Below are 15,179 nucleotides of genomic sequence, written 5' to 3'. Positions count from 1 at the left end.
TATAACGTTAAACCCCATATTTCATTTCATTTCATTTCATAGTCTCTCAACTCGCTCAAAATATAGTTCCCGCGCCATTATAATTGTGACATGCGGTTACGTTTAACGACAAATATGCAAAAACAAATGATACCTTTAATAATATCATATATATAGTTTAATTTGGTGTCGGGTAGATGGGGTCAACGGTCACGCCTCTCTGAGTAGAAGCGAACCCAGATCATTATAGTAGACAGTTGCCATCAAACAAGGAAAATAGTACGTGCTTATTTTTGATACAAGGCAGACATAATGAAGTTTGACGACGTTCTCGAGACAATAGGACCGTTTGGGAAATATCAGAAAATACGATGTTTTTTATTGTGTCTGTTTTCATCCGTGTCTGCGTGGCATGCTTTAAATATGGTATTTATCGGTGCCGAGCCAAAATTCCACTGTGATATTTCAAACGTTAATATTTCTAGTAGTAAAATATCTAATGTTAGCGATGATGTTTTATTAGAGTTATTGGTACCAGATGATCCCTGTAAACAGTATGATGAGAAAGATATTGTCAATTATACAGGTAACCATATCCTGTTATCCAATATGTCTACCACGGATTGTACCAGGGGATTTTGGTATTCTAAAGAAAAATATTCATCAACAATAGTTTCACAGGTGAGTATGACACACCTGTATACAGGAGGTCTGGGGCAGGGTGATTTAAATCGTAGAGATGCTTCAAAACGGATACGTCGCAAATAATTGGAGAAGTTTAGGAGGGTGCGGGGCTCTACTGGACTGTATGTGTAACGTTTTAGTAACGTGTGGACCACATCAACTGGAAATTCTGCTGACCGGTCACAATTTCCCTCAGAGCACATGTTGTATGTCTGTTTACATTAGTCTGGCTATTGTAGAATAGTAGGTCGTTCCGCCCCATTAAAATTCTATTCAATATAATGTTGATATAATTATGAAACTTTGTGCCTGTGGTAGTCGAGCGCATAGGGCTAGAAATGAAGTGAAACGAAATGGAATGGGGTTTAACGTCCTACTGTTCTCCTCCGACTGGGCTAATGGAGAGGGGTATACGCCATACAGTGTGCTATGAGGGAAATTTTGCCCGGACAGCGGCACTACTGCCTACTCTTGTATCGAATTCAAACTGCCAAGAAATCTTTTAAGTGCTCGCCAATGTGTACACGGGACCTCGTTTTTTTGTGCCATCCGAACGACTACACGTTTTCCCTTGTCAGGCCCTTTCTCCGATTCCAGTAACAAGTGGGAACCTCGCTGGAAAACCCCGATAAACTTTCTCGTCCGACGCAGGGATCGAGCACAGCGAGCTAACGTCTTACTTACTGAGCCACCGTGGCTCCCAATGTCCTGTCATATTTTATATCACAATGAAGATGGTATTGCTCATTCTGTTTCACAGAGAAAATCCACGTGGCTGGCCAGGCGACTTTACTCCTTGCTACGAGCAACTGGGGAATCGAAACCACGCCAGTTGACTCAATAACATACCTTATGATTGAACGCCCACGCGCTAACCATTCGGCCATCCAACCCCCTTGAATCTGATCAGGTATCCTACCAGGTACCGTATAGGAGTATGCGTGGCTATATACCCCCTGTTCTACAAAAGTGTCCTCATTCCTGAAAAAGTGCCCTCGAAAGAATTACCTCAAATACTCAGGAATATACCCGTGTTAATTTTATCATATACCACAGTTTTGGGCCGTGATCGATATCATCATATACTACGACATTCAGTTTTACATGATAATAGCTTGGTTCATACAGATTACAAAGATGAGAGGCTATAAATATATAGGCTTAGGGCATGCTCGATTGTCAGTCCAGAAAGTCCCGAATTGACAGAATTGCAATCGAGTAACGCAGAATTCAGTTCTGTCACAGTTCTGTCAGTCCCAACAACGGAGGTGGTGTGAGTAGAATCGTGACGTAATTAAAAGGTTTCGGCTGCACGGTTGGTTGAGATATTTACTTATTCAGTCGACGCATGCGCTGTAGCCCGAAATCACCTTTTCACTCGATTGTCACTATTTTTGGAATTGAAGGAATTCAATTCCGGAACGTTCAATCGAGTACCCCCATTATGTTGCATCCATCGACTTCAATGTCAATTCTGTCCTCTTTGCCCAGCTCCAACTTTTCCCCAAGTTTTCGTTAGGCTGAATACTTTTCACTCTGGACAGAGAATCAAATGGTCATCTCTCTGCACTAAAATTTGTATGAGGTTGACCACCCAAATTTTGAGATACACAAACTTGAAGAAGCATATTACATATCACCGTAACCAACCTGATAACTCGGTTATCCTTCCGCATCTAAATCATGAATATTTCCCAAAACCTGGCAGAAGATGTTATTTCAATCCTTCTTCGTCCATTCTAGACCGAAAATTAACAAAAAGGGGCATGCAAAAGGGGAGAAGAGAGACAGAGAGAGATGGTGAAATTTAAACATACATTATGCAAGAACTTTAGGTCTGAAATGTTATCTAAATTATTAATTAGACATTAATTAACTTATCCAGACCATAATGAATACTCGATGTCGTCGTTAGCCTGCGATGTTTATTGGATTAGGTTCCGATTTGCTGTTCAATTTCCATTCATGATTTAATCACGAAATGGATAAACGAGATTTTGTTTTTTATCCTTTAGGAATGATGATTGAGGCTATGCCGAAAATTAAATCGCTAAAATCTCGGTTCAGAGTAGATCAATTTGATTGAAATTTTCGGCAAATAGCCATTACATTATCTAGTTTTTAACTATTATAGTGAGAACTGCCAGCTCTTTATCTAATCTCCCATAATGTATCTTTAATGGTGGTCTGCCTCCCTATCATATTATTAAAGGTACATTTAGAATCAACAGTATGAACATTTTATACCATACGCCATTGTCACGCATCCCGTACAATTGGGAGCAGCGCCGACAGGCTAGCCAGGAAGTCCCGGGTTCGACCGCGGTGTTGGCTAAGACTTTTCATCGCATCTTGCCTAGGTATATTATTGTACTGGCAGCACCTATCGGTTACTGCCCTTGCAGCGATTGAATATTATTGGGGCTAGCCTTGATCATCATTACTAAAGTTGGTAGGATAAGAAACATAGTCTCGATTATCCATTTTTTGATTTAATTATGAATGGAAGTCGAACAGCAAATCGGAACCTAATCCAATAAACATCACAGGCTAGCGATGCCATCGAGAGTTGATTATGGTCTGGATAATTTAATTAATGTCTAATTAATAATTTATGTAACATTTCAGGCCTAAAGAAAGTGATGCAATAGGCAGATTTAGCTCTTGCATACTGTATCTTTAATATTTTTGTTTCTATAAATCCCAACAGTTTGACTTCATGTTTTTTCGATTATTGACTATAGTTTGATCTGGTATGTCAGAGAAAGGTTTGGAAGAGTACGTCCAAGACGGTGTTTTTCTTAGGAAGATTATGTGGAGCCGTTTCATTTGGTCAGCTGTCAGACAGGTAAACTTAATTTCATTACTTAAATCTGTTTTTAATCGGTCAACTGCAATTAAAATTGTTTTTATCGGCCAATGTGACACTGCGATCAATTATAAATTAACTATGACTTCCACGTTGCGTATATGGTCAATTATACTACAGTATGTTTATATATACGGAATACAGGAAACTACAACATCTATGATAGTACATTAGGAGTTATTATATTATCTACAGTCTGACTTTTACAAGCCTAGAACTCAGACCTAACGGCTGAAACACTACATTATCTCTATCACAGCCTCGAACCAGACGCTGAGAGTACGTTCTTCTAAGACTACTAAATGATATCTATTTCCCAGCCTCTCAGCCGACGAGGCTGTGGGAACGTGGTGGCACGAACCACACACTTGTAAAGTTCTACATGATGTTCTCACCCGGCCTGTAGGCCAAGGCGGCTAACGTTATGTCTCACTAGGAAGCCTACATGATGTCTGAACAGAAATTTTACCCCGCTCTTTCTTATATAGAAAGTTTAGATGCGTCAGCTATTAGGGCGGGGCAATTACCATTTTTGGGCAAGTGTCCCTGATGAGCACCGTTTCACGTCAATATTTCAAAATATCATATGAAGCAAGCGTATTATAAATAGGGGAAGACACTGAAAATGACACAAACTAAAAAATTACTTACAAGGACGATTAAAATTAAATTTAATATAAAATACCGTACTGCTAAGTGTACATATTATAATTGTATTTGTGGTATATTTATTAAATAGGGAGACGAATTAATATAAGTCCTTGGTTTGTTTTTGAATCCTTACTTTTGTGTATTAATTTTCAATCGGATTAAAATACAGATCTATATTTCGTTTCTTATTTTAATACATTCGATGGCCTACACTACATGAAGATCTGACCGGTTGTAGTGGAAGGTCGCGTCAAGGATCGTTGGAGCGTCTTTTGACGTTATGACGTCAGACATTGATCAGAGTAGTCGCTGTAACAGATGGTTTCATTGGCTAATCCCTCACTTAAACCAGAATGCGCGTTATATTTCAACTCTTGTGAAGACAAGTAAAACGAAATTTTGAACTATAAAAAACGAAACGAAATAGGATCTGTATTTTAATCAGATTGTATTCATTATCTATTTTATTTGAATAAATATTGTTTAAATCTAGGTGGGGACAACGCCACGTTTGGTATGGGTACTAGGGTTGACAAGGCAAACCTGCGGGTTGTAAGAGCCCATATTGTTTTACCAATGGGCACGACACAATCACAAACAAGGGCCAATATAGGAAATAAACATACCGACATGTAACAATATAAGATACTGCTTATCATGTCAAAACATAGTTACGTTTCAACGAATGTCAATGGTTATATTTCAAAATAAAATCTTCTAGTCTCGGTCACCCAGAACCTCCTAGTCTTCAACATACGTAGAATATTTTTCTGGATGATAGAGACTAAAAATCTTCTAGCTCTATCAGAGGCCATATTGACTCAAACGGTATTACGTCGCATTGTGTCAACATTTCACTCACATGTCATTCATACAATTTCTGAATGAAAAGAAAATTTATTAAGATTTGCGCAGTCCAATTACATAAACAGTTATTTTTGTTGATGCAATAAATTGTGTTTAAACAATAAACCTATTATTTTTTCCATTTTTTATGAAATAATTTAGATTTTGGATATGATATACATATGCTTTCATTGTCGAATTTTTTTTTTTGGGTGGGGTGGGGTGGGGGGCAATAATTTGGGCGCTATTAACAACAACGCACCCGTGTCGGTGATTAGTAGCGCATAACAGTCTCTGAATAATGGGTTAATTGTGGAGAAAAAGGAATGTATGGTGTAGATTTGGTCAACGCCCTATTTTATTATATACTCTTCAAAAAAAAAAAAAAGAAAAAAAAAGGAAACCCACAGCCCTTTTTCAACATTGTTTCTATAAATCTTACTTTTTTTTATGTCATTATCTAACGATAATAGAATTTCATTATTGATTTTAAATGTAGGGTATCTAATTGTGACTGCTGATCATATTTTTTGCCGAAATTTGTTTTCGCTTGACACATTAGTTTAAAAACTTCGCAAGCTTTTCCCCTGAAACCCAAATCTAAGGCCTATAAAATCCCGGGGTTCTCGGTTTCAAAATCAGTTGCACACCCAACGAGCCTAGTGATGCCACTTTTGAAGTAAGCCCAATGCAACAACGCTATCGTTCGGTTACAAGCAGTTGAATCCTAAACAGATGTAGCCAGGCTGTTAAATGTTTTTCAGAGTACCATTTCTCGCCTTTGGGATAGGTACCGACAACGAAGTTCAACACGTGACCGCCCAAGCTCAGGCCAAACAAGAGTGACCCATTACTGTCCTGGATCGTCACGTCCGGTTACGTTATTTGTGGAAACGGTTCCTAATAGCGACCTCTACTGCAGCAGCAGTTCCTGGACGGCGTAAGGTCTCAGACTAGACAGTCCATAGACGCCTACGTAAAACCGTATTACGAGCCAGACGTCCCTTTACAACAGTGGTTTTCAACGTTTTTTTGATAATGGCACACCTTGGAACACATGCAAAAATAGCGGCACACCTGGCTAAATATATGTGAAAAATATTTTGATTTTGCAAAATAAAAACATGGCAAGTCATAGACGGCATACAACCGGAGACACAGACTAGTCATAGACACATAGAACGACTCAAACTAAATAAAGTAGACACATAGAATGACTCAAACTAAATAAAACAGACACATAGAACGACTCAAACTAAATAAAATAAAACACAGTTATGAACTTATCAGTAGGCACCAGTAAATGCTCAATGTGGATCACGTGGTTTTTCACATTTTCTTAGTGTGCCGTTCAAAATGTCGCGGCGGCACACTTCGGAAGATCTCGCAGCACACCTGTTTGCCGCGGCACACTCGTTGAGAATCACTGCTTTAGAGCAGTAGAGGCGTTCTTTTGAAATACGCCGACATAGTCAAATCCGACTTCCGGGTATGGCCACAGCCACGTTTGGTTCAGCAACTAGTCGCGGTTCCTGTTGCAACGAGGCGATGCTAGTGCGAGGGTATACCGACGTCGACCATGCGTTTCTTTTTTTGGAAGAATATATTAAATTATATGTTTTAAAATTGTAGCTTTGATTGTAGATATTGTCGATGTTGCTTATTATTATCTGATATTCCATGTTTTTATTGTAGATTTGTTCGACCTCCTATGTTATTAACTGATATTCTATTTTTTATTGTAGATTTGTTCTACCTCCTGTGTTATTATCTGATATTCTATTTGTTATTGTAGATTTGGTCGACGTCCTATGTTTTTTGTTGGTGCTGCTATATTGTTAGTAGCTGGAAGTATTGCTGCCGCTGCTCAAAACATATATATGTTTTTACCGATGTATTTTCTACAAGGTCTAGCACATACAGGAATATTCCTTGTAGCGTTTACACTGTGTAAGTTTTATTTCTCGCCATTTCTTAAGTCAATACATTTTCAACGTAACATTTACGGATCAAAAACAAATATTTGTCCTTCTACGAATGCCTGGAAGAAGTAGTCTAAGAAACAGTGGTGCTGTGCTGAGGGATGGATTTCCCGGTTTTGTGTTTGGTATGACGTTTACTTTTTTTCGTTTGGGAGATGGTAGGGCTTCTCTGTTGATTGAGATGTGGGATGGCGTTCCCGTTCCCGTTCTCGTTCTTAGGTGAGAGGCGGAGAAGGTTGTGCAGGTTAACGAACTTAGAGTATGTGGAAACAACCTGGCCCGGACAAAATCCCACCCCGCCGCCTTCCGCACAGCATGCGTAACCATGGAGATGAAAGCTATCATACATTGGTCCTCCTGTTGACGAGACACAAACACCCATTTCCTTTCCATTACGATTGTGTGACTAAACTAAATTATAGCCTACAGAACGCACAATTGATTCGACTTTCTTTTATTTCCAGCTACAGAACTTGTTGGACCAAAGTATCGTCTGTTTGTTGGTATCATGAATCAGATGTTCTATTCTGTTGGTTATATGACGTTATCTGGCATGGCGTATTTATTACGAGACTGGAGATATCTAGAACTAGCTATAACTCTACCTGTTGTACTTTTTGCAACATACTGGTGGTACGTATATTATATTTATCGATCTTACTGATTGTGATCCTAACAGAAACAGGGTATGTAATTGTAGTTCCAGCGATATTGTGTCAAAGCTCTCAAAATCAACAAAACACAACGCTGGACTTCACTACGGACTTCAATATGATCCCACGTTGTGTTGACTTCACGTTGTGTTTGACTTCACGTTGTGTTTGACTTCACGTTGTGTTGACTTCACGTTGTGTTTGACTTGAAGTTGTGATTGATTTCACGTTGTGTTTGACTTGAAGTTGTGATTGACGTCACGTTGTGATTGACGTCACGTTGGGTTTGAATTCGCGTTATGTTTGATTTCAATGTGTGATTGACATCACGTTGTGTTTGACTTCACGTTGTGTTTGACTTCACATCGTGTTTGACGTCATGTTTTGTTTGACGTCACGTGTTTGACTTCACGCTATGTTGACTTCACGTCACGTGTTCTTTTAATACCTGAATTCAATACGTTTTTATATTCTATATTATATATATATGTCTCTCTCTCTCCCCCCCCCTCTCCACCACCACCCCCCTCTCTCTCTCTCTCTGGGCCACGGCGGTCAATCTATCGAGTCATGTATTATTACAGTATGATGAGTAATATATTTATTTTAGGTTTCTACCGGAATCTGTTCGTTGGTTACTGTCTCACAATAGGAACGAAGACGCTCAAAAATATCTCCAGGAAGCCGCCGCTACAAACGGCACAAAACTACCACCGTCAATCACAGAAAGCCTCCAAGACGGCAAGACAGTAGAAAAGAGTAGAACGTATCATTTCCTAGATTTAGTTAGAACATGGGCCATGGCTAAAATCACTCTTAATATTTGCTTTAATTGGTAAGCTGTTCTAATCATTAAAGTGATTTTTGGCAATGAGACAATAATATTTAGTTGGAATTTTGGGTTAATTTAGGTAACAATTAAGAAAAGTAAAAATTAGTCCAGCACCAACCAAAACCCATTAAAAGGATATTCCCGTGTTAGTGCGGGCATTATAGCTGCGTGGACTGTGTTGCGGCATAGGACCCTCCGTTTAGGGAAAGATTGAGAAAGTTTATCTTGTCTTTGTGTGTATGACAGATGTGAAACGGAGTAGAAACGTATTACAAAATAGTATATAAATTTTTAGATATGGCGGCAAATTTAGGGCAGAGGTCTATTCTCAAAGAGTGAAGTAGATGGATTTCTGTGGGCAGAGTGGAGTTGTATGGCGCATCTTAACATATTGACGCATGGTATATTAAAGGATGACCATCCCCTGTATTAGATGCAGCTGGTCTATCGGCATTCTACTACTTTAATTAGACAGTTCTTAATTTTGATACTGATTTTCGTGGCTCACTGTGGTTCATTTATTTTTTCTAGTTTCATTTCATGTTTATTTAAAGGTTTGTAAATGCTTTGGTCTACTACGGATTGTCGTTAAACACAGAAAATTTAGCCGGTGATCCGTATCTGAACTTCTGTATAGCTGGAGCGGTGGAAATACCGGCGTATATATTATGTATAGTATTTTTAAACAAAGTAGGAAGAAGGATACCATTAGTAATATCGATGTGTGTTGGTGGCATCGCCTGCATATTATCAGGAACTATTCCTATTAATGATAATTCAGGTCAGTTGTTCGGAGTTTTTTTTTAACTTTTAAAGATTTCGATAGCTAGTTAATTGTTCATTGATATAAAATATAATACAAAATATTTTATGAAGTTACTTTGAGCTTTCCTTTCCCACAAAGGTTATGCTCGTTTTAGCACCTCAGTTGGGACGTGGCAGTCGAAAGATCAGGTCATTGGACTATCGATTGGAATGTCCCCGGTTCGTCCGTTTTCCATCACGTGTAAGGGAACGCACCGATAAGGATCACTTGGAAAGTTTGCCTATACATTTAGATCGACCGAAAACTAGAGGTCCACTGTTCACCCCCATGGTAATTGGAAATCAGAGGTCCACTTTGTACCCCCATGGCAATTGGAAATCAGAGGTCCACTTTGTACCCCCATGGCAATTGGAAACCAGAGGTCCACCGTGTACCCCCATGACAATTGGAAATCAGAGGTTCACAGTGTATCCCCACTGGCAATTGGAAATCAGAGGTCCACCGTGTACCCCCATGGTAATTGGAAATCAGAGGTTCACAGTGTACCCCCTTGGCAATTGGAAATCAGAGGTCCACCGTGTACCCCCATGGTAATTGGAAATCAGAGGTCCACTTTGTATCCCCATGGCAATTGGAAACCAGAGGTCCACTGTGTACCCCCTTGGCAATTGAAAATCAGAGGTTCACTGTGTACCCCCATGGCAATTGAAAATCAGAGGTCCACCCTGTATCCCCATGGCAATTTGAAATCGATTAGTAAGTGGAAACGCCACTGTCCTCGTAAAAATTCTCATACATCGCATTAAGCCCAATCCCACGCACAGTTTAAAAATTAAGGCAGAAAAGATAAACCCTAATTCATTTTGTGACGTATTTAGTGTTAGTATTAAAAATATCCAGAGAGTGCCCTTTATACTACTGGTGCAGACGTTAAACCCCATTCCATATCCCGTAAACAACCACCCAGCAATTTGATTTATGGACTCTTCGATTACATATATTCTTACAAGTTCCTTGTGAGTAAACAACTGCGTGTTTCTAATAGCAAGTGTAGGATATATTCCTGAAGCAATGATCCGAGAAATCCCCCCGAAAGACTGAAAACCTGAGTTTTTGACGGGGTGTGTCCATTCTCATCGTCCAATCAAATCTCTCCCGAGTACAGGAAAATAAAGGGAATTTTCATGGCTGGCCGCATAACGTGAGCGACCTCTTTAAAAAATCCCAAAGGTTGTTAGTACTGATTTCAAAAATAATTTACCCTTAAATGCATCTGGAGCAAACATCGATACTCGCATCGGTAAATTTGGCAGTCGCTGAAACTCGCTGTTGGAACGAAAGTTCTTTTACTCAAATCTCCGATATAAATCCTATAAACTTGTCTGTCTGTACTAATTATTAATGCCTACCTTTAAGTATTCGATAATATTTATCCATTTTTTGTGAAGAAAATCCATGAATTATTTATTTCATCAAAAAGGCACATGATGTCGTATTTCTATCCAGTTTGTTGAAACACAATACGCAACATGACAGCCCTTAGTCTGCTGTGTGGTCCAAGAGATGATAAAAAGATTCCACGTGCGCGGCGATTACCCAATGTTTACATTGTAGCTATTTTGTATAGCCTCGTTTGTTACACAATTAGTTTCTCTGCAATATTCTGTTATGCACTGGTTAAATGAGCGTAATACATTTCTCGCGTTTTGACGTTATGTATCCGCGTTTGTCACTCGTAGACACTTTACGGTAATATATTTAGAGTTCTAATTAATCACGATTTTGTTACGTAGTACTGTATTGGTTGTTGATCGGACTGTTAACTAGTCATAATTTGGGACAAAAATTTGCGCGGAGTACGGCAGTGTTTGAGGGGGATTAGGTCTGATCAAACGAAACACTGCGAGGAGTATGGTGTTGTTGGAGGGGGGGGGGGGCACGACTGCACTACACGTAAAACAAAACCGACAAGACTGATCTGCGGACAAGACAAACTAAAAATGCGATCGGTCTCCTGAATGACGATAGTCTGCCAGTTTACGTCATAAGTTGGAACGTTAAATTTTAACATTAAGGCGATAATCCGAATATAATTTCTGAAAAGCCATAAATTTATACAGAAATGAAATGAAATGAAATGGGGTTTAACGTCCTACTGTTCTGCTCCGAACTGGGCTAATGAAGACGGACATATGCCATACAGTGTGCTATGAGGGAAATTGGCACTACGGCCAGTGGCACTACGGCCTACTCTTATATCGTATTCCAACTGTCAAGGGATCTTTTAAGTGCACGCCAATGTGTACACGGGCCTCGGTTTTTCGTTCCATGGGGGTCACGGTGGCTAAGTGGGTAAGACGCTGGCTCGCTAGTCTGGAGGTCGGGTGTTCGATCCCTGCTTTGGCCGATAAAGTTCACCCAGATTTTCCGGCGTGGTTCCTTCTTGTCAGTGTTACAGGACGGATGGCCTAACAAGGACAGCTGTCTAGTCATTCGGATGAGACGAAAAACCAAGGTCCCGTGTACACATTGGCGTGCACGTAAAAGATCCCTAAACTCTATAATCTATTCAATATTTTCATTCTATTTTAGATATAAAAACACTGACAATTGTTTTGGCTATGACTGGAAAGTTTTTCATAACCGCATCGTATGCTATTGTATATCTATTGGCTTCCGAAGTTTATCCTACTGTTGTACGGTAAGAAATGAATATATATTCCTAAAAATATGGGGGGGGGGTGGATGGCCGAATGGTTAGTACGGGCGCGCTGTATCGTAAGGCCTGTCATTGAGTCAAATGGCGTGGTTTCGAATCCCCGGTTGCACGTGACAAGGAGTAGGATTGCCTGTCCAACCTCGTGGGTTTTCTCCGGGTCCTCCGGTTTCCTCCCACTGCTAAAGACCCCTATAGGCGCAAGCGAATTATTGAAAGAAAGTCTGTTTCCTTAAAATATCGCCAATGAGATGTGTAGTACTATCAGATAGATGTTCAATCTTCAATATTCAATCTTCAATATTCAATCTTCACGCTGTGTTTTCTTCCGTGACTAAGTTACAACTACAGTTCAGGTTCTTTTCTTAAATACTTTATTTCTACAAACTGGAAGTGTTACAATTCTTCCTAGTCTCAAATAACTAAATGACTGGTATGGCCGGCGGAGTGAGCTCTGCCGAATGCTATTTCCCCACCCTATTTTATAGGTGCCTATTCCTTTGTTTGAGGTATTAATCTAAAGACCGATAACAACTAAGTTCTAAATATGAAAAGGACATGCACCCCAAACTGAACATCGCCAGGGATTGTTACCTTATTTGGTCAACAAATATGATATATGTTTTTATAACAAAGAAAAATGTGAATGACCAACATGCTCATTAATCTATAGCTCAGTTAACGTATCAAAATAACAGGCATATACCTTCCATATTTGTGGTTATGAAGTTAGAATCAATAATATGAAAGATAACGCTATTGTTCTAGCCATCATATTTCTGCATTCTTGTCTTTAGACACCATGTCTGGTTATTGTCACAATATTCATAGCCAATTTAATTTGCGTTTCAGAATTAACTTATACCATAACTAATATATTGACAATGGAGAATAATTAATCAAAATCCTAATATTATTTTACATAGATGTTTCAAAGCACAGATTCTTTCCCTCCATATTACTACAGATGTGGAAGAACTTGGCAAATCGTGGTCCGTTGTGTGGGAAGCCACGATGAATGAGTGATTAAGACGCTGGGTCGCTAGCCTGGAGGTCGTGGCATCGCTTCCAGTGTTGGCCGAGAAAGTCGATCGTGATTTTTCGGCATGGTTTCCTCTTCCCCCTCATCAGTGGTGCAGGACGGAGGTCCTGACTGACAAGAACATTTGTCTGTGGCGTATACCCCTCTTCTATAGCAGAGTCGGAGAAGAAGGGTAGGACGTTAAACCCCATTTCTCTCTTTCTTACAGGAATATCGGGATGGGAGTATCATCAATGTCGGCACGTATTGCTGGTATACTGGTTCCTACCATGTTAGATTTAAAGTCGATCTGGACACCGTTGCCACTAGTTATGTTTGGTAGTCTATCTATAGTAGCTGGTATTTTGGCGATGCTGTTACCAGAAACCACGGGCAAACCGCTTCCTCAACTATTGGAAGATGTATCAAACAAAAACAGAAAACGGTAAATACCTTTTTATTTAGGACCACATTCTTTATTAGTTACGATAATATACAACCAAATCCACGGTAATTATGGTCAACATATCCCATCATGCAAAGGGAAGTAACTCTAAGATGGAGTACCCTGTCAATGCACAAATGGAGTGACATTTGACGAAAAGTACTTGTCTGGAATGACAGTCTAGTAAATTTATCAGTAGAGATTCGGTGGCAGAGGCTGGCTGGCGGATGCCTCTCTGTTTCAATGTGAGTAGGTTACTTTTCATTCACTGAATGAATGAATGAGAGAGTGAGTGATAAATGGGGTTTAACGTCCACTCGACACAAACTAGGTCATTTCAGGACTAACATATGGTTAATTTTATTTTAATAATTCGCTTGCGCGTAGGGGTCCTTCGCAGTGGGAGGAAACCGGAGGACCCGGAGAAAACCCACGAGGTTGGACAGGCGACCCTACTCCTTGTTACGTACAACCGGGGATTCGAAACCACGCCATTTGACTCAATGACGGACTTTATGGTACCCCCCATGAATGAATGAAGCTATGTGACAATGATTTTTGGAAATTCTCCAACTGCAATATCCTGGCGCTGCCACTGACCCCGGGTTATTTTTGATCTAAGTGGACCCAGCAATGTTTACGGTATTCAATTAGGATCTGTAAATTGAACCTGCTAATATATTTTTTTACTATTTTCTAACAGAAAATTGGTAACTGTAGAGGAAGAAAAGGAAATGTTTGATAATTCAAAGGTGTAACTGATGAAGGGAGCTTTGAGCGCCCAGTCCATGGGCTAGTATTCGTTGAAATTGAAGCGTAGACAGGCCTCTAGTCAATGGTTAATATTCGTTGAGAGCAGAGCGTAGGCTTACATCTAGTCCATTGGTTCTCAGCCTTTTTTTGCCAACGGTACACCTTGGAACACATGAAAAAATAGCGCCACACCTGGCTAAATATATATGAAAAATATTTGAATTTTGCAAAATAAAAACATGACAAGTCATAGACGGAATACAACCGTAGACAGAGACTAGTCAGAAACACATAGAATGACTCAAACTAAATAAAGAAAACAAAACATAGCTATGAAGTTATCAGTAGACACCAGTAAATGCCCAGTTAGGATCACGTGGTTTTTCGCATTTTCTTAGTGTCCCGTTCCAAATTTCGCGGCACACTTAGGAAGATCTCGCGGCACATCCGTGTACCGTGGCACACTGGTTGAGAATCACTGCTCTAGTATGTGGCTAATATTCGTTGAACTTGAAGCACGGACTGTGAAACGAGTCAACTGTGAAATTTTCTATGCAATATTTTTGTGTTTTGAATGTGGAACCGTTTGTGAATTTAACGTATTAACATTGTCACTGATTTATAAAACCAACAACTATATCCAGTCTGCATATGGGTCGTTAAAACATTCTATATTATGGTGATCTCAAAACACAACGTTTAACAAAAACACTTGTTAACAGGAAGTGACGTTATAGAGAGATAAGCAACAGGAAGTGACGTTATAGAGAGATCAGCAACAGGAAGTGACGTTATAGAGAGATAAGCAATCGGTATTTATTAAAGAATATTCCAAGTACCGGAACTCAGAATCAGCAGCCCCCACCCTCCCACAAACTGAGATTGGCCCCCTTTGGAATTTCATATAAGAATCAAAATTTCTCTTATATGGCGTAGTGCTGTCTTCATTTTCCCAGTCGGTGCAGAACAGTCGACAGTTCAT

At 39.7% G+C, this 15,179-nt stretch overlaps 1 protein-coding gene across 1 annotated transcript; it reads left to right on the top strand.

Annotated features, from left to right (window-relative positions):
• Nucleotides 1-430: 430 nt before the first annotated feature.
• On the top strand, nucleotides 431-13,448 carry LOC126812424 (organic cation transporter protein). The gene is made up of 8 exons (XM_056098418.1): nucleotides 431-660; nucleotides 3,408-3,511; nucleotides 6,825-6,979; nucleotides 7,476-7,644; nucleotides 8,275-8,499; nucleotides 9,051-9,277; nucleotides 11,855-11,963; nucleotides 13,229-13,448. The coding sequence occupies exons 1-8, from the start codon at nucleotides 589-591 to the stop codon at nucleotides 13,446-13,448; spliced, it is 1,281 nt and encodes a 426-aa protein (XP_055954393.1). The 5' UTR covers nucleotides 431-588.
• The last annotated feature ends 1,731 nt before the right edge of the window (nucleotides 13,449-15,179 follow it).

This window comes from Patella vulgata, chromosome 2 (assembly GCF_932274485.2).
Source record: "Patella vulgata chromosome 2, xgPatVulg1.2, whole genome shotgun sequence".
NCBI lineage: Eukaryota > Metazoa > Mollusca > Gastropoda > Patellidae > Patella > Patella vulgata.
The sequence above is the reverse complement of the archived record's forward strand: the minus strand, read 5'-3'. Positions and strand labels throughout refer to the sequence as shown.

Excerpts from the sequence above, each read along its gene's own strand:
- LOC126812424 (XM_056098418.1), top strand. The coding sequence starts at position 589 with ATGTCTACCACGGATTGTACCAGGGGATTTTGGTATTCTAAAGAAAAA. Across the intron at positions 6,980-7,475 it reads CCTTGTAGCGTTTACACTGT|CTACAGAACTTGTTGGACCA; the intron begins GTAAGTTTTATT and ends TTTTATTTCCAG. Across the intron at positions 7,645-8,274 it reads CTTTTTGCAACATACTGGTG|GTTTCTACCGGAATCTGTTC; the intron begins GTACGTATATTA and ends TATTTATTTTAG.